This window comes from Vidua chalybeata, chromosome 6 (assembly GCF_026979565.1).
Source record: "Vidua chalybeata isolate OUT-0048 chromosome 6, bVidCha1 merged haplotype, whole genome shotgun sequence".
Lineage (NCBI taxonomy): Eukaryota > Metazoa > Chordata > Aves > Passeriformes > Viduidae > Vidua > Vidua chalybeata.
In genome coordinates, this window is record NC_071535.1 from 51475687 (window position 1) to 51499732 (window position 24046).

General features: G+C 43.4%; 1 protein-coding gene across 6 annotated transcripts in view; it reads right to left on the reverse strand.

Annotated features, from left to right (window-relative positions):
* Positions 1-24046, reverse strand: part of LMO1 (LIM domain only 1) — a 239377-nt gene that overhangs the window by 36037 nt on the left and 179294 nt on the right. Inside the window, exons 1-2 of one of the 6 annotated variants that reach the window (XM_053946248.1) lie at positions 23729-23925; positions 18444-18545 (exon numbers count right to left, since the gene is read on the reverse strand). The exons of 1 other annotated variant lie outside the window; for it this stretch is intronic. In XM_053946248.1, coding sequence (XP_053802223.1) covers positions 18444-18468 — 25 coding nt within the window. In that variant the 5' untranslated portion in view covers positions 18469-18545; positions 23729-23925. Of the gene's footprint in view, positions 1-18301; positions 18355-18443; positions 18927-18947; positions 18965-23728; positions 23926-24046 lie in introns of those variants that run through there. 4 more of the 6 variants (XM_053946249.1, XM_053946250.1, XM_053946247.1 and 1 more) reach the window with 4 other exon arrangements.

Genomic DNA, 24046 nt, shown 5'->3' on the forward strand with positions numbered 1-24046 from the left:
AAAAAGCCGCAAGTTGCAGAACCACTCGTATAATTAACCTCTGCCACAGCAGAGGACCTGCTCTTGTAAGTTTGCATCGTGTTTCTAGAGGGAAGTGCTGCCAGCTCCTACACCCAGCTATCACACGACGCTCTACACCAGCAACCCAATTCCTTGGAAAACAATATTTTGATTTTCTTTCAGTCCAAGATCTTACTGCATCTTCACCCTATTAGCAGTGCATTTGCCCTTCACCTCCTATTTTAACAGTTCTGAAAAAGATGAGAAAGGCCAACATCTGAACGTCCCCATATTGAGAAGAGGTCATTTACCAAAAATGCCACCTGCTAGAGTCCATATTGTTTGAGAGCAAAAGCCTATTGAGAGCTGCAAAGAACAAAACATAAAGGTTTTCTAAAACAGACTACTTAGCACTGGATGGAGACAGAAATACTCTGTATGCAACTAACATCCTTCAGATGATTTTCCTTAGGTTTTGGGGGGATAAAAGATAATTTTACAATTAGCACTTTGTTCCCACTTCAATCTCAGAAGGGCTCTTTGTGAGCTTCCTTGGAACAACTCTGAAAGAGCTCAGTGGGAAAGAACAGACTGACTACTGTTTTGAACTATAACCAAAATGAACTATTCTCTAGGTCCTCCCTTGAAGCTATCATCTACTTTAGGTTAGATGAGGGAAATCTAGGTTCAAATTTTATTCAGGCTCCAGTTTAATTTTGAGAGCTCAGAAGGCTCCACAAATCATTTTAAGTTAAAGTAATGAAAATAGGTGAACTTGAGAAGGTGGACAGGCACGAATGATCTCTTCCAAAATAGGGAAGAATCCATCTGCTCCCTTTTAAAGTGCATAAAAGTCATTGTAGCAGTAATGAAAATTCAGGGATGTAAGTCATGGACATCATAGCAGTCTATTAGAGAGAGGATTGGGGCTGCATTACAGAATACTGTGAGCTGCGGTGATTATATAAAAGGGATGCAGCAAAGGCAGCATAGCAGAGGGCAAGCCAAATGATTCAAGGACTCAGGAATCTCAGCTTTTCAGAAATGGAGGGAGAAATGAAGATTTCTATCTTTTGAAGAGGCAGGATGAATACAGAGCCACTTGCATGTCTGAGAAAAGCTGTGAAGATGAAGGTAGAAAGCAGAAAGGGTTCCTCAGACACAGAAGGCAAATGGCTGCACCTCCAGGTTTGCACCACAGCCAGCACCGGGACAAACAGGCTCAGCCACAGCTCTTGGGAAGGTCTCTGCACTTCCTCTCTTCGTTCCACACACCACACCATGCCCTTCAGCCATGCACTGTCAGGCAGGAGCAAGACACAGCCTCCAGCCGAGTACCTCAGCTGAGGTAGAGCTGGTAAGGGTATGGGACATACTGGCCCTGGCTGGGGGCTGCCCATAGAGTGTCTTCAGCTGACTCCAGCTTGAAACAGGGGCTGGCTTCTGCTTCCCAGCCCTGGGCCAGCAGCACCACCAGCTCCCTCTGTACTGCTTCCCACAGGACAGCCACAAGGCTGGAGGCACTGAGTGCTTGCAAGAACTCTGCTACCCCACATTAGAACTGGACATGAAACCACCCTTTTGAGGCCCTCTGCATGGGACTGTGGCACAAAGAGGAGAAATGTTACACTCGCCACCTCCCAGTTCTCTCGCTGGACCAGGTCCCTGTTCAAAACCAGCCAAACCCCATGAGACTCATGAGAAGGCTTAATACGAGTTGAACACTCATCATGTCAAATAAAGACCAAATGTTGGCAAACCCTTAAGTAGTTAGAAATATTCCTTCTGCTTATATTCTAAAAACTGAAGGTTCCACATCCCCCCTGCATAATTTCTTCTGACTTGGAGCCAGTAAAACCAGAAACCCACAAAACCCCCAGCATGCCTGGTTTAAACTCATGCATCCCTTCTCCTTGGTGACTACACTTACCTCCTCCAAGACACAGAGATCCAGTTTACTTCCACATTTCCAAAGATAATGGAAATGTGCCTTGTTGCATATCTCTTTGCTAATATTTTTAAAACATCATCATGTACCTTATTTGGTTTGTGCAATGTTCCCAAATTGGTTTTCCCTATTTTAGAGGAAAAGCACTTTACCATAATACATAGTACATAGCAGAGTAAATCAAGCAAGGGGTGGGGTGAGGATGACATGTTAAATTGCATAAGTGATACAAAAAAGCACAGCCAGACTAGCATTTGAAGCACAAAATCTTAGTCCCAAAATAAACTGGAAACAGACTGACAGCCAGCACCCATGCTGATCTGCCCTTGGGTCTGGTACTGCAGCAAGAGTCACATGAACTTAACATGGATTTTTTTGCAATTCAACATGTAGCATTCACACCTGAGATCTGGAGCCCAGAATTTCATTCCACCATGGATTACCAAAATGCTGCTGCTATTTTGTGAAAGTTGCCACACTCTCATTGCCCTTCTCAATCTTTTTCTTGATGCTTAATTCAAACGTACTAACTTAAAGGCTATTTCTTACTCTTCTCTAGGCATACACTGACCTACACAGCAAAGTACCATAAAAATAAAAACACAAGCAGCATCAAGTCCTGTCAGGTTTTTCTTCCTACATGATGTCTTAGTGATTTCTTCCAGGACATAGAAAGCATTTTCAGCATTTATTTCATGAAAATCCTACTATTCGGCATCCACAGGATGTGCAAAACATTTCCTTCACTGGGTAAGCATCTCTCCTGAACTTAAGGGTAAACACTTAAGTGGAAGGAGTGCTCTGAGAGCTGGCAGAGAAATGCTGAGTAAACACAGCTCTGCTATCAACACTACTCCTTTAATGACGAAATCATTCAGATGTTAAAGTTGCCTCAAGCAGTTGATCATGATATGCAGCATGAGGAAAGTTCAAAATCAACTCCTCCTCCTGCATTCTCATACAACTTCAAACAGTAATAGGCACCTACCTGCCTTGTTTTACAGATCTTGCTTTCATAAGCAAAATTTTAACTAGGTTAATACCATTTGAAGAGTATTCATTTAATTGAAACAGAACGAGACTTGTCACACTGTTTACAGTTGGTACTGTAACAACTCTTATGACCTTCCCTTGTAGCAGGGACCAGAGTAATCATCTTCACAATTGACTTGTTCTGTAGATCTGATAGAAACTTGAGCTAAGACCAAGAAATGGTTGCTTTCTTTGATTAAGCATCATGAAGGAGCATTCTTTGGAGAGTCAGTGCTGCAAGCTCACAAGCTGAATGAGAACAGCACACACTAAAAAACCGTAGGTACAGTTCAGCATTTGTCAGGGGATTTGTCAGGCCCAAATTTTTATCTACCTGCTTGGGGTGGGAGTAGGGTGGGAAACAAGTCAAACAAGTAATCATTGGAGACTAAAACACTTGGAGCACGTGCAGTGACAAGGAAGGAGCCAACCAACTTGAGCAGAAAAAAGACAGGATGAAAAAAGCAGAAGCAATCGCCAAGTATCCATCAAGTGCAGCACGGGGGCTACTGCAGCATATCCACAGCTCCTTAGTGCACTGTGATTTGGTAAAAAGTTTACGGTGGCAAAAGATGGTGAAAATATTTGTCTCAAGAAGCAATCAGAGCTTTGTTTACTGTACAGAAAACTGATTCAGTTGTGTACAGTGAAACATGCCACAAGTAAACTACTGTTGTGACCACAGGGCAGTAGCCCCTGCAGTCTGGGAGTACATGTGAAGTGAGGACATGACTGTCAATCTCTGGTGTCATTTTTCAAGTCTTGCAGATGGAAACTGTCTGACTTCATAGCTGGTCACCTTCAGGAGGCATCAAAATAATTCCCTTTTCCTCCACCTTGGCTGGTGCAGTTGTTGCCATCAGCTCGCTGAGGATCCTGCCAACACGTATTTTTCTTCTGAGAGTGACCACTGGCAAATTGCAACTCTGGATGCGAGCGTGGCCAAGTGCCCATGGAGAACACAGAAATTGCACTGGGCACAATTAAAGCTGAGCAGTACATTACTGAAGCATGGCCTCTCTGCTTGCTCTAACTCAGAGCCTGTCAGCATTTCCAGCATCTTTTCTTCCTGGATTTGTTACAACAGTTGCAAGACAAAAAAAGAAAAAAAAAAAAAAAAGAAAAGGAAAAAAAAAAAAAAAAGAAAAAAAAACCACACCAAAAACCAAAAAACCACCAAGGTTTTCGTTTAGCCTGTGATATTGGCTTACAGCCACATTGCACTCACCCCAAGGCGACCCAGAAGAATCCCTAAGAAATTGCTCAGGGAAATGTGGTCTCTTTAACATAGATGCACCAAACACTTGGGATTGTTCAGTTGGGAACAGCACTGACGTCTCTATCAAACCCCTAGAAGGGCCTCAGTGCTGTGACTGTCACCAGGAAGGTCTTCAGTGTACCAGACATCACAGGAGGCAGGAAATCAGGAATCCCCACCTTCTGCAAGATGCTGGCTGACTTACACTAGCTGGCCCCTGTGTCCTGGCTGAAGTTTTAATGCTGGTGGAGCACCATCCCTGGATGCTCCATCATTTCAAGGAGCCACTGGTGAGGAGGCTGACAGGGGGTAAGGAGCACACCACAGCCCAGCCCACTTTCTTTCCATAAGAAAGCTCAGCAGAACTTCCACATGACAGGCTCAGCTGCAGTGGGAGCAGCAGCAGTGCATGCTTTGGTCCAGACCCTGATGGAGCAGGAATACACCAGTCTGCAGCCTGGCATTGCTTCCCACTGAGCCCATCTCTCACTGAGCAGCTGTGTGAGGCAGCTGCATTCAGCAGGACCTTTTTAAAAGCTACTCCAAGGCTAGCAACTGCAAGTGTGACGCCACAAACCCCACAGCCTTGTGTGAGTCAGCACCATTAATGTCATTCCCACATTTATTCATGATGCCTTTGAACACTGATGCTCACATGAAACCAGGTTAAAAATCTTCAATTCCTGAAAAAGGAGCAGCGATAGTGCTGCACCAAGCTAATTTTATTTTGTCTGGGGTTTATTTTCCCATTCAAAAGAGCACTCTGCTGCCATTTCCACTACAAGCAATCCCATCTCATTATGGTCAAGCCCACGGGGTAGACTGTGCACAGAGGAAGAGAAGGGAAGATTTTGTGATACTTAGGAGCTGAACTTGCTGAAGAACGCTGCAGCGGTCAGTATCCCAAGCAGGCTACCACAAGAATTATGTTTCTCTCCCATTCTCCCCAAAGTATTTAATTCAGGGCAGAAGAGGTAGAATGTGTTCACCTTTGAGCTCCCTTGCCACAAGCAAGCATATTCATTCAGCTTCCCTATTTAACTAAATGGAGTTCACACATGCTGCAGGATAAAGTTACCTCTTGCCATCTGAAAGCAGTCCAATCAATGCTGTACACAGAGAGTAGCATTTGAATCAGCCTTAAGTTAATTCTTAGTCGTCGAAACTGTGACAGCATGCTGACCCTTTCAAGTCAACTGGGAGCAGGCAATCTTTGCAGAAGATCCTCAGGCCTTTAATCAGATTCTCAGTGGGTTTTAAAGAGATACTACAGCATCAGTTTGTAAACATCTCTCTAGTGAAAATAAAGATTACTTCTGACCTAGCCAATTACTCAGTCCCAGAAGATATATCCTAGAGTTATAATTGAACGAACCATAGGGAAAGAAAATGCATTTCAGGTAGGGGGTAGTGAACCCAAATCCCAACTTAGGATGCAGGCAGCATTGTATCCCACAAAAAGATCAGATACAGAATGCAATGATTATAAAAAAAGTCCATTAAATCATCTGGTCCTTTTCCCCACCGTAGCAAGATTACTCTCTTGAGCACAGAGCCCTACCAAGAAGATTGCAAATTATCAGCTCTTCCTGAAAAGCAACTGTGATGAGGAAGACAAGATCATTATTTTGAGAAGACCCCAAAATATGAGGTATTTGTTTATCACATCACAGAGAATCTGGAGTGAGATGCCAGCTCCTGGTAGCATGGATTTGCTGGAATACGAGTAAGGAACAAGAAAGAAAACACTGAAGAAAAAAACCAGAGGACCTGTGCTCAGCACCAAGACTGTCAGAGACATTAAACAGTCTCTTGTTGCATTACTTTAAAACTGTGCTTTAGCATGAGGAGACACTGCACTCCGTTGTGGAGAGATATAATTACTGATTAAAAAAATATTTTAGAAAATGAAGTTATTTATTCTGGAGCTATTACAGACTAATGTGTAACAGACATCATCTGATGGGCCGTAAAGGCTCTGAAGGCCATTACAGCCTCACAGGTCAGGACCCATTTGAAGGGTTTAAAGTTTGTGGATCACTGCTCTCAAGCTGAACAGTACAGGCAACACCTGCACACAGGAAAGCTAGGGGAGACTTCTGGGAGCAGCAGCTGCTTATGCATTTTCACACTCAGATCAAACCAAATCACATCACTGAAAAGAAGTTCAGAACCTGCAGACATGGCTTTTGCCATTCTCATCAAGGAGTTCACCCGTAAGATTGTAGCTTGTGCCTTTTTACATATTTATTTATTTATTTTTAAAGGGAGCAATGAGGAAGAAAATGACACTATAACCTCTATGCTTCCCCATCAGGGCCCCCCTTCTATTTCTCTTTCACAGAAAACTAAAATTCCCAGCCAAGTGACAGGTTTATAAAATTTTAATAGGGAAGAAAAAGGTAACCTCAGGCAGGATCTTACATGCAGACTTTCTCCATAAATGAATGTTCATGAAAATACAGGGGTTTTATGGAAACATTGACAGAGCTTCACAGGCTGTGACATAAATGCCTCAACATGGACTGATGAGAAGGACTAGTGAGTCCCAGCTCCTGCAGCCAGAGGCTATTGCACCATCCCTTTCTCTAACGCAAGCAAGTCAGCTTCATGCCTCCACTACCCTCTGAGGAAAGCAGATCTAAGAGACCAGAAGCCCAGCAGCTTTTAAATTGCTAGCCTAGAAACATTCTTAGCCATTTCCAACTACTTGTTCTAATGTTTTGGGGTAAAAAAACTCCACTTTTCCTTTGTTCCTGGTGCTTCTCCAGACCAGTCACTCTTCAGTTTGCAAAGGCAGATGAGTTGAAGCACAGATTTCTCTTCATAAGCATCTTCTCCGCCCCTACTTCCACGTGAATTTACTGTCACTTAGCTTGAGGGATCTGCAAGTTACTCATAGCAGACAAGGTCTACCAGTGCCTCTCTTCAGCATTATTAACAGGAATCATTATTAGCAATTTCTTGTTCAATTCATTCCAGGATTGCATTTACCTTTTACCAGCTACTTCACACCTCAGTCCTTTTGAGGTCAACTATCATCTGTCCAAGCCACCCTTTTCCTCCTCCTCTGCCCTCTCTAGCTGGTGGTAATTCTTGCTTTTAGATGTTCCAATGATCCCCAAAGAGATCAGATGGGGCTCCTGGGCTCCTTTTCTTACTGTTGTGAGCTTCATATAGGAATGAAACCAGGGGGCAACAGCACATGGCTTCAGTCTCACTCCTGCCAGCTACTTGCACCACAAAACCTACCAGTGGTGGTTTAATAGCATCAGGAAATCTGTCCTTAGTCCTCACAAAGTAGATATCCCACCCTCTGTACTAAAAGTTCATCTGAATGACTCCTCTTTGAAAGCAGAATTCATGGCTTTGGTTTGAGGATCTAAAACACCACTTTGGAAGACAGTGATGCTTGAGGTTCATTTCCCCTCTCCTCCCAGGTTCAGAATAGAACCATTATTTCTCATTCAAAAAAAAAACCAAAAAAAACAAACAAAAAAAACCAACAAAAAAAAAAAAAACCACACACAAGAGATACCACAAGGAACAGCCACATCATGTTTAGACTGTCATTTCTTAAAGCAGCAGCAATCTAAGAGCAGTGCTCCATAGCTAAGGTAGCACAGAATCAGAATGGTTGGGAAAATCTTATACAACAATCCTATACAGAGCTAAAGGAGTTTGTTACTTTTTACCAGTCACTGAGTGTGTACAAGCACTTCTGGAAGTCAAAATTCTGCCTCTAGAAAACTTGAAGCTTCTTAATTGCAAGAGAAATATGGGTAGCCAGGAATGGTACCTGTGCCATAGATAAAACCAGAGGTTCTTTCAAGAGTGACAGAGACCTAAAGTGGCCAAGACCCAGCTCCACCCAAAAGCTCCTCCTGATCTCTTCAGAATTTAATTGGCATTCTTTTTAGGACACATACAAGGCAGATTAAAGAAAAACCCAAACAGTGTGCAGGGTGGAAGCACCATTACATGGTATTAAAATGTCAGAGGCTTGAGCTCTGTGTTGGTTTAGTCATGAGTTACCAACAACCACTGATGGCAGACATAAAGCTTCCCTTAAATTATTAAGCATAAGACAGCAGACTGTAATATTTTGCTAAACCAAAGTACAGACACAGACAAAGATGTCATTTCAATATTTGAAACCAGCAAGTTTAATTTAAAATAAGAGCAAACCAATAAGCTCAGAAAATAGCAATGTGTGAGAGGAAAATTACACTGCTAGAGAAAAAAGTGGAAGGACTTAAGAAATTTATAAAAGTAATCTCCAAGTGGAAATTAGAAATCAACCCCTAGAAACAGAATAACACAAAAGAAATATTACTGTCCACTTTCTAAATCAATATAACACTGCTACACGACAGAATTACCATGGTAACTCAAGTAAAAAGAATAAAGCAATTCTTATTATTTCAAAATAAAATCACAGCCTGAAGCCCAGCTTTTATTACAACTGCTGATAGATCGCTGGCTTGTATTTATCTGAAATATTGCTTTTCAATCAGCTATTTTATGAATGTACAAATTTCACTGAGCAGCCCACTTAGACCAAATGCTCAAAACCTGCCCCCCAAAAAACTAGTCAAGGAATCGCTTATATATATGCATACTTTTTTTTTAAAGGGAGCATTACTATATACATATTCTTTTTCGACTCTATCCAAGTTAAAGAGAGATAAGGAAATGAGCGAGAGTAAGTTAAAACCTTGTTTAGCCCGACCTCTTTAAATTCCAACTTAGATTCCCTGGGAAATCAACATCAACAACAAAAGCAACAGAACAACAGTAATAAGAAAGAACAAAGAGGAATAACAGCATACCCTAAATACTGCAGCCCTGCACAAGGACAGGGAATGCTCGTACATCAGGGGGTGTGCACAAACACACACATGAGAGGAGGCACATCTGTTCCTTCCTGATCAAAGGCAAAGAGAAAACACTGTCTAAATACAAAGTTGCTCAAGGACGTTTTGACTTGCCCTGCTGGGTACTTCAGACTTTTCAAATATTGTTTGTACAGCTTGGAAAGTGCATCAAGCTCAGGATACTTGTCTGCGTTTCAAGCGTGCTGAAGGCACAGCTCAGCCGAGTTCCCCTCACGCCCTCGCTGCTGGTGCCACCTTTTAAACACATTAGTGCAAGGGGAAAACCAGCAGGTCACCTTCTGCTCTCCTCCCCCAGACGTTCAAAAGAGCATCGACTGGCACCTGAAAGCAACAGTCGGACTTAAAAATAACAGGCTCCTCCTCTGCCTCCGGGCGCAGCAAACAGCCCGGCCCTGTAGCCTGCTATGGGGCACAGCTCCGGGGGGCTTCGCACCAAACACATGGACGACCAACACAACTGCTGGCTAAGAAGTTAAGGCACCATCTACCAAAAAAAAAAAAAAAAAAAGGTCACTGAGGAAATGCCTGTAGACTGTCAGGATGTTTTACAGCACAGCCTTACCCCGTTTTTTCTGTTGTCCCCCGAAAATGGAAGAGGGGGGGCCAGACTCGCACTCAGTCACGGCAGAAGCAGGAAGGGAACGTAACCAATGCTCATCATTATGGCAGGAAGACAGCAAAGGCTTTTCTTCAACAATTTGCAATTGCTTGGACTGGACCTCAGAGATTAAAAAAAACCCCAAAATTAAAATTGCCAATTGAGAGGCGATCAATAAAACTGCCCCCAAAACAGTTAAGGAGAGCAATTGCTTCAATAGCCCTCTGTCCTTCCCAGGAGATCCAGAAGTTATCTCTCCCTTCTTCTGCAGAGGTATGACCTCCTAGCCCAGCATGGGACAGGAGGCAAGCTGGGACCCAGGCCCAGCAGAGAAGAACAAACCAGGGACAGCTAAAACACAGAAGTCCACCCATGCCTCAATGGGGTCAGGCATATCCCCCAGATATCCAGGCTGGAGTTCAAGGAGATGATCACTTGGGGTGCACAAATTCCTCAGTACTGCAAAATGCTTTGAGGATTAAAAGCAGCAGTGACATGCCAAATATCATAGCTGGAAGTAAAGACAAATGCTGCGACAAGAGCAATAAGCCACCTGCCACCTGTCTTTTATATTAAAATATGTCAGTGTTCTTAGAGCTGCTTAATTTCCCATCTCGCTCCCAGTCCAGAGTAACTTTGTGGGTTGCTAGCTTTGCCATGCAACAGTGACATTGCTCATTATTTTTAGAATAGATTTAGAAGCTGTGATCACACAGCTCAATCTGAAAGTATGCACTGTTTTTTAGTATAATGTGGTCCTTTGCTGTCTCCTGCAAATGGGTTTAAAAGCAGTGGTGGAAACAATGTGTGCTTAATTTCTGAATGTCGACTGCAGAAAGGTTGCACGCTCAAATATCCTGTTTTATGTGGTATCTGGTTGTATTTTAAAACACTTTTTAGAGACTTGGAACCAGCTGAGGTCACAAACAATCACATACAGTTTAGAAAAGGGAAAGAAGCTGGGGGGAGCAATGGGGAGCCCACTCTGGCACACTGAAATAGGACACTCTAAATATCACTTAGTATTTCTTGAAAAGAAAAACTAGCTGAAATAGTGAGCTTCAGAGAAACAATAAATGCAGAGGTGGTTAAAGAGTTTTTATTCAAATAAAGTCTTGCCCCAGGAAATGGAAGTAGAGTCTTGAAATACAGAGATAGGATTTTACATGTGCTAAAAGCATGAGTGTGACACTTTTTGGGGAAAAAAAAGGGGGGGGGGAATACCTTCGTTGTTATACATGACAAAATAGCAACTAAATGTTTGCTTTGATCCCAGCGCATAAAGGGTGAAGCTTTTAGGCAAGGAGCGGCAGGTGATCTCAGCTCTTCTGCAAGTCCTAATGCTCCTAAAAGCCACTCTTCCAGTTTCTGTAATTGGGCATCAGTAGTTAATGTAGTATTGACTGCATTACATGCTCCTGTGCATCCTCTCACTAATGCCAATTGCATCACCTTGTACATTTACCATATTGCTTAGCCAATAGCTGTTAAAAGCAATCCAAATCATGAATCATATAGGAAACTTTTAGCAAGACACAACATCCAAAGGAGACAATTTACAGTTGAGTTAATCTGGGTACATTAGCGAGACATGGATTCAGGAAGACAGACCAATTTATGTTACTTTGGTTTTACCCTTTACTGCTTTGTATAGGCAAATGAATGGAAGGGCATGGAGTAAAAACAGATATAAAGGAGTCCTTCTCAAAATAGATCTCCATTCTGTGCAGACAGGTCAAAGGGTTTGAGACTGATGCTTATTTAGGCTTTCATAACCGTAACAGGGTACTTACAGAAATCATTTTCCACAAAGGAGTATAAAGATAAATATATAATGGATCCTGAATAATGTTCAGTACCCACCCTCAGTGCAAGTACATTAATGCAGAAACCTGGCTGCTCAACATCATCTAAGGCATGGCCTGTCCAGGAGTCACCTGCCACCAGGAATGCCAGGAAAAGGCTTCACACAAGGTCCCAGGCAGGTCTGCTCACAAGCTCAAGGCAGGAGGTGCTCTGGAAAAGACACCAAGGCTCACCAGCTCAAGCCAGTCCTCTGCCCAAACATCTCTACCACATCACTTGTGAACACACAGAAAGTCCAATCTTCTCCTCCCTACCTGCCTTGAAGAGATGGCATCTTTTTGAAAGGTATACCCACTTCTCTGGAACGGAAGGAAAGGATACAAGCGATAGAGAGATGTGGCTTAACCTACTTCAGCTGCAAGGTAGAGCCAACTAGGAATGAAATTAGGAGTGAGTTCTCTCTGAAAAAGTACATTTTATACAACAATTTCACACTGGATGCTTGACCAAAAGATGCATAGCAAATCAACATAGCCCCTTCCTGCTGTTCTGATCAAACTGTAGCATCAGTAAAATAGAGATGGGGGAAAAAAAAAAAAGAAAAAAGGACAGCTAGGAAGTATGCTAGTGCCTAGATTTTATGGCTAGGGAGTAATTTGTAGTATTTGTGGAGGGGAAAAAAGTGTTAAAATGTTAAAGGAAATCTAGGAGAAATAATGGCTCATCAGCCAGAAACTTTACAAAAGAAAAACTGAACTGCATCCTTAAATATTGGATTCCAAAATACTGGAAACTTTGGTGCTCTAAGCCTAGTTTAAAAAAAGATCATGATTCCCCTTTGAAAAGCTTCCAAAAGTCCCTTCGAAAGAGTTGCACATGCAGGGAAAATGCCAAAACAAAACATTTTCACTAGCTGATCAATTTAAACAGCTGTGGTAAAGCTGCAGCCACTGGCACCATCATTAACAATTTAAAGCATGGCTGCTTTTGTCTTCCTTCCCAGTTACATTCTCATTATGTCTTTTTATTTATTAGAAACACAGTCCTCCGGAATACATTTCTATATCTCAGATCCATAATAAACCAAGTAGGAACATCCCTGGCTTCTACTCAAATGGATGTTGGCGAGAGGGTTAATTGTTTAATTCTGGTCCAAGTTCTCTGCAGTTCAATCATGAATATGCAACAATCATCCACTTTTTCTTTAAGAGAAACTAGAACTGTTGATATAAATTTTTAAAAAGAAGACAAATACTACTTTCACTGCTCAAAACACCCTTTCAGAGTTTGATTAGCACACAAGAAACTCTGAACACTGGTGTAAAGAATTTGAAAATGTTCAATGAAACTTAAAAACCCTCCAAATTTGGACATGAGCACCCATTATCTGCTTTAATATGGAATGTAAGTAGAAAGTAGTTTGCAAGAACATTCACTGGAATGTTGAGCATCTATTTGCATGGATAGCACCCCACAGTGTGCTTGGAAACTTGGGCTTGGGAGTCATCCCATTGGAGGACAGAGAAAACATACACAGAGAGAGAGAGAACTAAAAAGCAGTAGCTGTGGTGAATTCTTCTCAGATAGGTTTAATTATGTTAATCTAATAGTGAACAACTTTCATTTCAAAACGCCCTTCCCTCCACCCCCAAGTCTTCAGTGAATAGGAACTACATTCACTGAATAAATCATTCCCTGGCAACAGTTACGCACATTATTGAAGTTGGGGGCAGTGATTTCTATACGGTTTAAAACTATGTCTAGGTATTCTAAATGATGACAATTCTGTCCAATTTTTAAAAGATATAGACCCATTGGAGTTTTATAGTTCAGCATTTAGCAGCATCTGCAGTGCCTTCTTTATTCCTGTACTGCAACACTAAATGCTTGATACCATTATTCTGATTTTGAATTGATTTCAAGTACAATACCTTATTTGCCATAAACTTTCATATTCTTTACCTAAGTAGGACTCCTCACAGATGCAATCAGTCATAATGCTAAAAGAACAGTTTGCCTTTAGCAGAAATGTTCATGCTAATGACAGCGAAGCAAAACTTTGAGCAGCAAAGCACATTTCCAAAGCGAATAAAACCATCTCTAAACACAATGCCTGAAAACCTTAAGAAAGCTTCCAAATGAAATCAATTAATCCTCCAACCATGATAAATTTCTTAACCATTTAAGAAATGTATTTCAGACTCTGCTGTGACCCTTTATCACCAGACCTAATGGATTACTTTATTAATAATGCACTGCTCTTAAAAGGAATTTTTCCGAAGATTCTACCATAAGAAAGCATTTTTGGAATGGCTATGACAAACAGGCTGACATGTTCACATTGTATTTATTAAAGAAAATAAAATTTAACACTAACTCCAAAATTACATTCTGCTGCCAGGGTATCAAGTACACTTTCTACTGCATTAAACCAAAATTAGAGCAAACTGATTTCCAAGAACAAGCTGCTTCCTTTGCCCTATTATCCAAGCTGAAAAATGTCCTTACACTGTTTCAACACTTGTTATGTCAACCAGGCAATTATCACGTGTCAACACCATCTGGGAATGACGTATGATGACATCCTACCCAGATCCTTCAGCTATCTAATCTGAACAAACACTAGGAACTATTTGATCGCCTGCCATACTCCTATGCAAAGCAGTTTGCTCCCCTTAGGCCTGCTACCTCCTTTCACTCCTTCCCATAGGATGAGATTTCTTTAAATGGATATCTGGGTTATCAGTGCTCCAACTACAGTAGCCTCCACTTCTTGAATAGGTTTAGGCAATTACTTCACTACCCTGTGTTTCTGCCATGCTTCCATATTTGCCATTTCAGGGGCAGAGGGCATCTCCACGAAGAACTACCTCTAGCTCCACACTTGGTCAGCTTTGGAGAAACAGTCCAAATGTTTTTTGGTCCTTTATGGCCAAACCAAGTCTCATGTTCTGCCAATTGTGCTCCAATTTTATTTAGAATACTTCTCTGACAACTTTCTATCTCCTCTTCATGAATATATTAATCCATTGCTGTACTTCTGAGTCACAAAAGGACACTGTGTTATGAACTAAAGCCAGACCAAACCTCTAAAATCACACCAAAACCATATGTGTGAAGATCAAGCCCTCAAAACACCAACAGGTAACTCAGCTAAAGAGGCAAAAATAAAGTCTTTGGTAACCTTTATAGGTCAGCTTTTGAATAAGCTGATGTCTGGAAAGATGTGTATGGATTCTTCATACATGGTAAGCTAGACACCAGTGGACCACAGAGAAGGTCCGAGGTACAGGAGATAAAAGGGAAAAAGAGAGAGAGCTTCAGGAACATTAGACAACAGAAAAGTTAAATTCCATTTCACATGAGGAAAAGCCACCTTGCCATCTCCCTTTCTCTCTCTGCATGACTCCTCAATAGACACATCTGAGAAAGGTATGCTCCAAGGAAAACAAAAGACACCAGCAGCACGCAGAACAGCTCTCCTTCCTGTGTGGCACAATTTGTGCCTGCTGTATTCTTGTGTGTATCATGATTTTTATCTGCAGAACAGGATTGCCTGGACCTGTGTTGCTGGAGATAGGTGTCTCTCCATATCCGTCTGCCTATCTATAGGTACCTCCATATGGCAGCTAGCACAGTCCCTCATGAAGCCAGCCCACAGCCCTGCTGTCCTGGCCAGTGTACTGTGGCACAAGTCCTGTCACTGACATAATACAATCCATTTATGTGCTTTTCCAATTCCAAATGCCGTGGTTTTTTACCTTCTGTGTGCGGCAAGATGGGCTCTCACACAACAGGGAACCCAACTGCTGCTACTAATCCAGTTTCCAATTACCTAATATTCATTGCCCTAAATACCTCCCATCAACCTTAGACCCATTCTCCAACCCCAATGCACACAACCACTGAGTATCCATGTTTTTCTTTTCATTTTTAAAGAAGTTATGAAATTTTCTTTCTATATAAAACCAAGGTACATGTTTAATGGAGTCTTCTGATATTTTATTCAGCCTACTCTTGTGATCTGTTTAATGAGAGTTCTGCTCAAAAACACAAAGGACCTGTGATTTGGGGGGCTCCTGTCTATGCAAACATCAGTATGAACACGCAGCTGATCAGTGTTTTTACAAGTGCACACACACTCCACAATTTGGTTGAAGGATGCCATGTCTGGTTAACACAGCACAAGTTAGCTGAAAAGGAAACTTTCACCCCCCACACACATAACAAAGAGCCGTGATTTCTATTAGTGCATTTCATACCATACATGCTGATTACCAGGCTGTGCTTCATTGTTAGCAGAGATTACAGCTGGGATAAGCTGCAGCTTTTTCCTAATTGCTATTATGATGACTGAATTTTTGTTTTGTGTCAAGCATTATTCACACATTATACTCCAAAATTTGATCCCTCTATGATGCATTATTGATTCCATGCAGGCAATCATACTGCCGCCAATGTGAAGAATTAATTTGGGCTATTCTACTTGATTTGCATTGCTCCATCATAGCAGAGCACAGTTCTGTAGGGAGGCACAAATTGAAAACGGAAATTTAACAAAATACAGAAAATGCTGCTGCCCTTTAAAAGAGATTAATCCTAAGGAGGGGAAAAAAAAAAAACAAAAAACCCAAACTCAGCACAACACGTGTGGTCCAGCAAGAAATAAGGTCAGTCAGCCAAATTCATCTTAGTCAGAGGAAGGTTACAAGAGTAGCCTTATGCCTCTAATAAAGTAAACTAGCTTGCTTCAACTTATATCGCCAAAGAAAACAACTGAACACCTCTGAGAGTGACACTGCTTCAAAGCCTTTGAAACCCTGTTAGCTTCATTTGTTTTCCCAGCATAAGCAATACTCAAGCACTTAGCATGTCTTTTATCCACAGGCTAGTCAACTGCAAAGCTGATCTAGAAGATGTGTAACAGATGCTTCACATCTACTCATTTTTTTTTCAAGTTCTACCGTGTTAACAAAGGAACTTACAATATCTTAACAGAAATAAAGCCCATGATTTAGGTTTTTTTCTCCCCACACATAAGATTATTTCACAGTTTTGAGATGCCAACTTAATTAGCATGGAATAAATTCAGAAGGGCATTTTAAAGGTATCAAGTCTTTGTGAAAAGCCCACATTTTTTTTATTATCCCAAGTGCTTCATGAAACAAAACTTCACATGCCATCCCAGGAACTAGATTCAAATTTTACGTGCGTGAACATGCCAGAGGAAGAATTTTAGAAATCAAACTTATAATGAGGTAAGACCTCAAAATGCTAGGTCTAAAATACTCCCTTTTTTGGGAGGCAAGGAAAGGAGAGAGGGAAGATAAACTTTACAAGGAGACTTCTGGTCTTTCAATAGTCAAGCCTTCCTAATTATTATCCAGTGCAGTACTAATTCAGTTGTAGAATACTAGAAGAGAGGTATGGGTTGTGGAATAAAAATCATATAATTTCAACTTCATAGCACTGAGGAGCTTTCAGTACTAGTCACAAAACACAGTTAGCATGACTTTGACACAGGAAAGTAAGTGACTTTGAATTACAAGTTATTTTTCTCATAAATATTTTAAAAAGCAATATATATATATTCAAGTAAAATCAATGCTACTGCCAAAATACCCAACTTCCAATTTCTCCAAGATCTTTTGCTCCCTGTGAAAAGCTATTTCCTGTCTACAGTCTTACAAATATTCAGTAATTTCTCTTATTTCTGAATGGCAACAGCCTATAAGCTTTTTTTTTTAAACACTTAAAGAGGTTCCTGAAATAAATTTTAAAAGATCAGGGAAATCCATTACATGGTCCACTTTATCCATTTATACAGGTGGAATGAAATAAGGAGATAACAGGTAGAAATGCCTGTTAAAATTTAAGATACAGTACCCACTTTCCACGCACAAAGTGCCACCAAGGCGGAGATCCTTGGCAAGAGGCGGCATCATGGATGGAAGTCCATGTGGATGGCCGCAGAAGCCTTCTGCTCTGCCTCAGTTTTAATCCTTGCTTTCAGCGTACGAGCTATGAGGGAAGACCTAAGCCACAAAACAGCTTCAGCAAAAGTTAAAAAGTTGTGATTGAACTTACCACCTTCATCCCAGAAACTACTGATGACTGAGCAGTTAAGTTGCACACCCTGACACCCTGGCAATGTGCAAAAGATAGCATCAGGTCATTCAGGCTGCTAACTAACACTGATATTCCTCACATCAATTTGTTGTCCTTAAGCATCCTTGATAAGGACTAGTCAGCTTAAAAAAATAAGCATATGTGAAGTCCTAAAATCAGTCAAGCTCTCCTTCAGCTTCATTCATGAATTTACATCCCAAATGAACCTCCACCTCTGCTATTAAAAGAAGGGAGTAAATTCTTAGCATAAACCAACACTTTTTTTTTTTTTTTTGCCACAGAGGCTTATTAGCTTATTGTCATTATGTTTATAGCTATGAAGAAAAGCTGTGAGAAATAGATATTAAAGGCACACATTAAAGAGACTTAAATGGCATGCAAATGAAAGGGAAAGAAAAATCTCAAAATTAGATTTACAATAAAAGCTGTTAAAACAAACAGGCTAAAATGGATATATTAGAGTAACTTGCAGAAAGAAAAATCTACATAGATATTTTAAAAAAAACAAAAAAACCTCAAGCTGTTTCCACTATGTCCTTCAGCAAACAGAGCCCGGAGTAAACCCTTCTTGGCTGTCCGATCATGTCAGAGATGAGATTAAAAAAAAAAATAAAGAGCAAGCATGCTTTTACCTACACAAGAGAAAAACATCAGAAGCTCAGAGCAGAACATTCTGAAATGCACAGTGCACATCTCTTTCAAAACTATTTATTTCTACATTAGCAGCACACAGAAGAGACCGAGCACAGGCTTACACAATCTTAGCCCACCTACCGTCCTCCTTGTCCAGCACCATCATCTCCGCAATCAAGAAAAGTCCGGGCACAGATGCTTCTTCTCCAGCAGCCTCCGCTCAGGGGAGAGGAGAGCAAATCTCTGGGAACACAAATGAGCTACGGTACAGCTGATCGTCCTTTAGCAGCAAGTGAGCTCTAATTACCCAGTTGTCCAGCTTTTAACCTAGATTGCACTCAGTTAGAATTACACTCAGAAATAAAGCACTTTGCAGATATAAAAGCAGTCTCACCTACTTTTGTGCCTCAGAATTGCAAGGAACTAAAACTGCAATTTAGAAAGAAGGGGGATGAGGGCTGTTTCTTTGGTTCTCACCTTCTAAATGGCTCAATTTACACAGTATAATCTATTTTAATGTAATTGCCTTTGATAGCTCATAACCCTGGCTGTTGCAACTACATAGCTTTCAGCCTTATAAAGTGTTTTCCCTTTGGATTTACGCTGAATCTAAATCCGAAATTACATTCAGAGAGGCTGGAATACCTAAGCCCGACTAGTGCTGCCTCTGCCTCTCAATTGGTGAGCCTTGCACACTTGCGATGAATAAATGCACGCGTTTCCCAGGGCCCCCTCCGGAGCTCCTGCCGGGATTTCCTGGCGGAGCGCGGCTTCCCGGCTCAGCAGCACCACCTGCAGCCCGCCCGGCCCCCGCCCAGGTGCCGCCGGCCGCGGGGCCACCTGCGCCGCCGCCGCTTTGTGCTCTGCGGGGCCGGGGCGCGGGGGATGCTCTGGCCCTGCTCCCTGCGAGCGGGGATTGTGTCTGGCGCCACGCAGCAGCTCGGGCAGGTCAGAGGCTCTCAACTCTCCGCAGCTGATGCCGGCTGAGTTATGCCAGCCCCGCTGCTCCCAGCTGCATTTCACATGTCTCTGGTGACCTAAAACTTGATACTAATTTTCTGCACAAACATTTTGGGTTTGTTTTCACACGTCGGTATTAGTTTCAGGGTGTCCTCCAGAGAACGCAGCTCCATTTTCACTAGGTCGATATTAAAATGAATTTACCTAATCAAGCACGATACAAACCCTTAACAAGTTTGCTCCACTTTACAGAAATGCCATCAATGCTCAAATATAAAGTGACAAGTTGGGGGCCCACATCTTTTATTCTACATCCTGCAACTCTCATTCCTTTTTCAGACAAGTCATCTGTTGTCTCCAATGGCTCTCGCAAGGATTGCGGGATCAGACACTTCGCTACCAAGATCAACAGCACCATTTCACTTATCTCAGTCTTTTAATCTGAGAAAACATTTAATTTCTGCTTTAATGATACTTCTTCTTCCCCTTTACAACTGATACAATGCTACTCTAAAGAGCACGATAGTGGGATCAAGTTATATATCCTTAATACCGATTTTTAATTAGATTCCTTATCCCCAGCTGAAGTGGCTTTTCCTTCCCCTTTCATTCACAATACTTAATCTTAACAGTCCTTGAGAATATTTGATGTTAAATGTATTGGTTTACTTTGAGCTGTTTTCATCTAGTGCTTCCAACAACTCCTGTTTCCTAGTGATACTAGTTTGCAAGTGTTGAATATGTATTTTAGTGTAAGAGTGCAACCACCATAAATAATCACTTTCTTTTAGGAAGTGTCACAAGACAGAAAGGAGGAGGACTTTATCCCAAAGATTAAAGTCTAGTAGTTAAAAGGATCCAAGCAAAAACTAACAAAACCACAGCCTTTTTTAGATTTGAGGCACTTTACCACTTCCAATATACTACTGGCCTCCATCAGAAAATGGTGAACTCCAAAAATGTTCCATCTTTCTGTCTGTGTACTTTTCAACCCTGCCACCTTCAAAAAGGACAGACTTACCCCAAAATATATGGTACATTTCAACTTCCACTATTTAGTAATTACAAGAAAGGCAAGGTTTTGATAAAAATGAAATTAGCCATTGTCTGTCACAGCTGACTTCTGCAGCAGAGCAAACTAGCAGACATAATGCACTAATGAAAAAATATGCAGTGCTGGATCAATGTACATTTTATTCCTTTACTGCTCCATCATGTCATAGAGGCTGGATTACTCCCTGAGCAAACAGATTTTTTAAACACTTTATCTGCTTACTCATTTCACACACCAACAATTCAAAAAAGTTTTCTAACCCCCAACACATTTGTACAGCAATTTAAGTCAACTACAATTAACACAATCTGTTGGAATTAATCATGCTACCTGATGTCAGTTTACTTTTTTAAGCAGAAATCTGGTCTTTGCGATCAAAACATTTACGTATTTCAGAAATATCTTAACTCTCATTATCTTGAAATATATAAATGCGCTGCACGGTGCGTAGGTTGGCTTGCCCACAGCAAATTCTGCTGTGATTTACACAGTGGAACTGACTGAGAGCCTTTAAGTTCTTCTCTCTCAACCTTTCTCTCCCCCACCCCTCTTGTCCCTCTTCTCTCAGTTTCTAACATTTGTTCGGGGAAGATACCTGCCAGAGTTCCACTGTGAACCAGTATTTTCTAATATCAAGTCATGTTGCATCAGTCAAGTTATATTATGTCACTTCAAACATACAAAATGCTGTTACCTCCCTGACATAACTTGATGTGATGCCACAACACATCAAATCAGAAGCATTATTATTGTTGTTATTTTTTCAGTCTGCCCCTTCATCCTCAATGATATCTGTGAAGACCCACAGAAAAGTGTTACTGAGTCTCTACTACTTCTCTGCACCACAGAGCGTGCTTGCCAAGGAAGCTTTTTGCTCGCAAACCCACAGTGGAAACACAAATCCGCAGTTATCGCACCACTGGGGCAATCCTGGTGTCACTCTGGGGCTGGCACACAGCCCTAAGGTCCCAAGCTGAAAGAGTGGGCAGCTGCCCCTGAGGCCAGTGGCCAGGGCCCAGCTTCCCAAGTGGCCTTCAGGGATGCAAAAGCAAGGGGCTCCTATCTACAAGGTAGCAAGTGTCCTCCTTGCGATGCACCAGAACTTCTGGGAGGGGTAATCCTGAAATCCTGCCTTCTCTATGCAGTACTAACTATGAATACCCCCACTGCTGTCAGAGACCTCTAAAGAAGAAAACCCCTCAAATAAAAACTCTACATGGCAAAGCCTCTTAAATCAAGGGGAGAATTGGATAGTAGCCACAACACTGGGATTTTTAGATGGTAAAAATCAGACCAGCTTCTGGGAAAAAGAAAACTAAAAGGGAAAAAAAGGGCCATTCATGGGAGTAAAACAGACCCATTTTTATTAACAAGCTCATTCAAGCTTGATTTCAAAAGGAATTGGTTTAGTTAGCAAAAGCTTCCATTTTAGTCCATTTGTAACCTATGCAGGTCCAGCATCCCCTTTTAACATTCACAGATGAGCGGGCAAGTGGAGCCCATTTGACTCAGGCAGAAAGAAACTTACAAAGGTAAAATGACCTCTGCATAAAAAGAGTTTCTTCTCTGAGTCTCACCTTCTGTCCTCTGTTTCTCCAGGGCATCTTTAAAAGTGACCATAATTTCTCCTCGAAAATAACTATTCCATCAACAGCACAGGAGATTCTTAGGCATTACTGCACCTTGTTGCTCTGATCTTCACATCCCTCTCATCAGGGGTTTGTTTCCTACTTTGCTCCTTTTTTAAGTGCACCCGGCACTAATTTCCTCTTTACCTCTCCCATCCACCACCATTATGCCCTTTTACACACAGCCACTCATGAAATCTCCTGGAAGGAGGCTGTTGAGAACTGTCTAGATAATCAAGGGTTCTAGTTTCATTTCCTTACAGCACCGTCAGGCCAGCCCCGAGCTCCTCGTGTTTAATGAGTACGTCTGAGACACTTGAAAGAGCCCAAACACCCCTATTAGGAAACCCTCTTCAGATCTCAGTCTCTCCTCACAGCTCACCTGTGCCTCTCGCCCCTGCAATGGAGGCAGCATCCTGCTGGCAGCCTGTCAGTCACACGGAAACAGATACGGGCTGGCAGGCACCCCCTGACAGAGAGTCACCGGGATGAAGACATCACCCAGTTATTATTATTAAGGGATATTAATAGAGATGTTAAGAGCTCTTCCTCCCTTTTCCTCCAGCAGCTGAGCAAAATTCAGGGGAGTCTTGCAATGCAGATTACCCCTGAAAGTGAGGTCGGATAGAAACACAAACCTTGTTCCACACACCAGTAAGAAATTACCCGTGTTTAATTCCTCAGTCATTACTTAATCTTTTTACCTAAGCGCACAGGGGGCGAGGGATGATGAAAGTCTTTCTACTGTTATCTCTCACTGACCAGTTAGATAAGTTCATTCCCTCTTCTCCAACACACGCGCTTTCCACTGGAGCACTACAGACCCCATTCATAACACTACATCAGTTTGCTTCAGAGAGCTTCAAGAAATTGGAGGAAAAAAAAGATGCTGGGAGAGGGATTCTCCGAGGGCCCAGAGGCATGTGACGAGCGTGCAGCGAGCTCTCTCCCCACGCACCTCTCTGGTGCAGCGAGCATTGAACCTTGCGGTTGTCAGCGCTTCGGCCCCCTCCCACACACGGTCACTCGCACAAACCAGACCGGGGTTGCTCTTCGTGCCCCGTCCCACTCGGCGGTGTCGCGGCAGGCAGACTCTCCCCGTTCTGAGGCAGAAACTCCAGATCAAAAGACAAGGGGAAGGGGAAGGAAAAGAGGTAGAGTGGAGGGGAAAAAAAAAAAAAAGAAAGAAAGAAAACAGCGAAGGAGAGCATCTCCCACTTGTCTCTTGAGCCTGGCATCCACTTTTCCGAGTTGAAGCCCCCGCCAGCCCGGCACAGGGACGTTCTGTGGCTTTTTACACAAGCAGGCAGGGCCGCCCTGCCCGCAGTGGAAGCGCGGGGCGGCGTTCCGGCACCCGCGGCCTCGGGAGCCGGCGGAGCTGGCCCGGCGGTGACCCACGCTGAGGCCACCAGCGCTGATGGCGGCCCGGTGTCGGGGCTGCAGTGTCAGACCGTCCCCGGCCGGCCGCAGCACGCAGCGGGGCCGCGGCCAGCCGCTGCCGTGCCCCCGCCGCGGCGCCCGGCCGGGGACACCCGCGCCGCCCCACCCGGCCCAGCCACCGCGGAGAGCGACCCGCGGCTGCGGCGGGGCCGCCGTCCCGGGCGTCCACGGCCCCCCTTTGTGAGCGGAGCGGTGCGGGACAGGCCGGGCAGCAGCGCCGTGCCGCGGCGCGGGGCAGCTCCCCAGACCCCGCTGCCTCCCTCCGTCCCCCCGTCCGTGCCCCCCCGCCCGCCGCCGGGGCGCCCGGGCGGGAGCGGCGGGCCCCGCACCCCGATCCCACCTACCGTCCTCCTTGTCCAGCACCATTGTCCCGGGCGCCGAGGGCGGCCGCCGCCGCCGCCGCTCCGGCTCCTTGGGGCGCTCCCCCTCCAGCCGCCGCTCTCGGCTCCGGGGCGGGCGAGGCGCCGGGCCGGGCACCGGGGCGCTGCCGAGGCGGGGGCAGCGGCGCGGCCGCCCCGGCGCTGCCCCGGGACGCGAGTTTGGAGCGGGGCTGCGGAGGGCTACGGCCGCGCCGGGCGCCGGAGAGCTGGAGCCGGGCTCCTGCGCCAGCCGCCTCGCCCCCGGCCCCGCCGCTGCAGCTCGAGTGCCAGTTTAGGGATCAA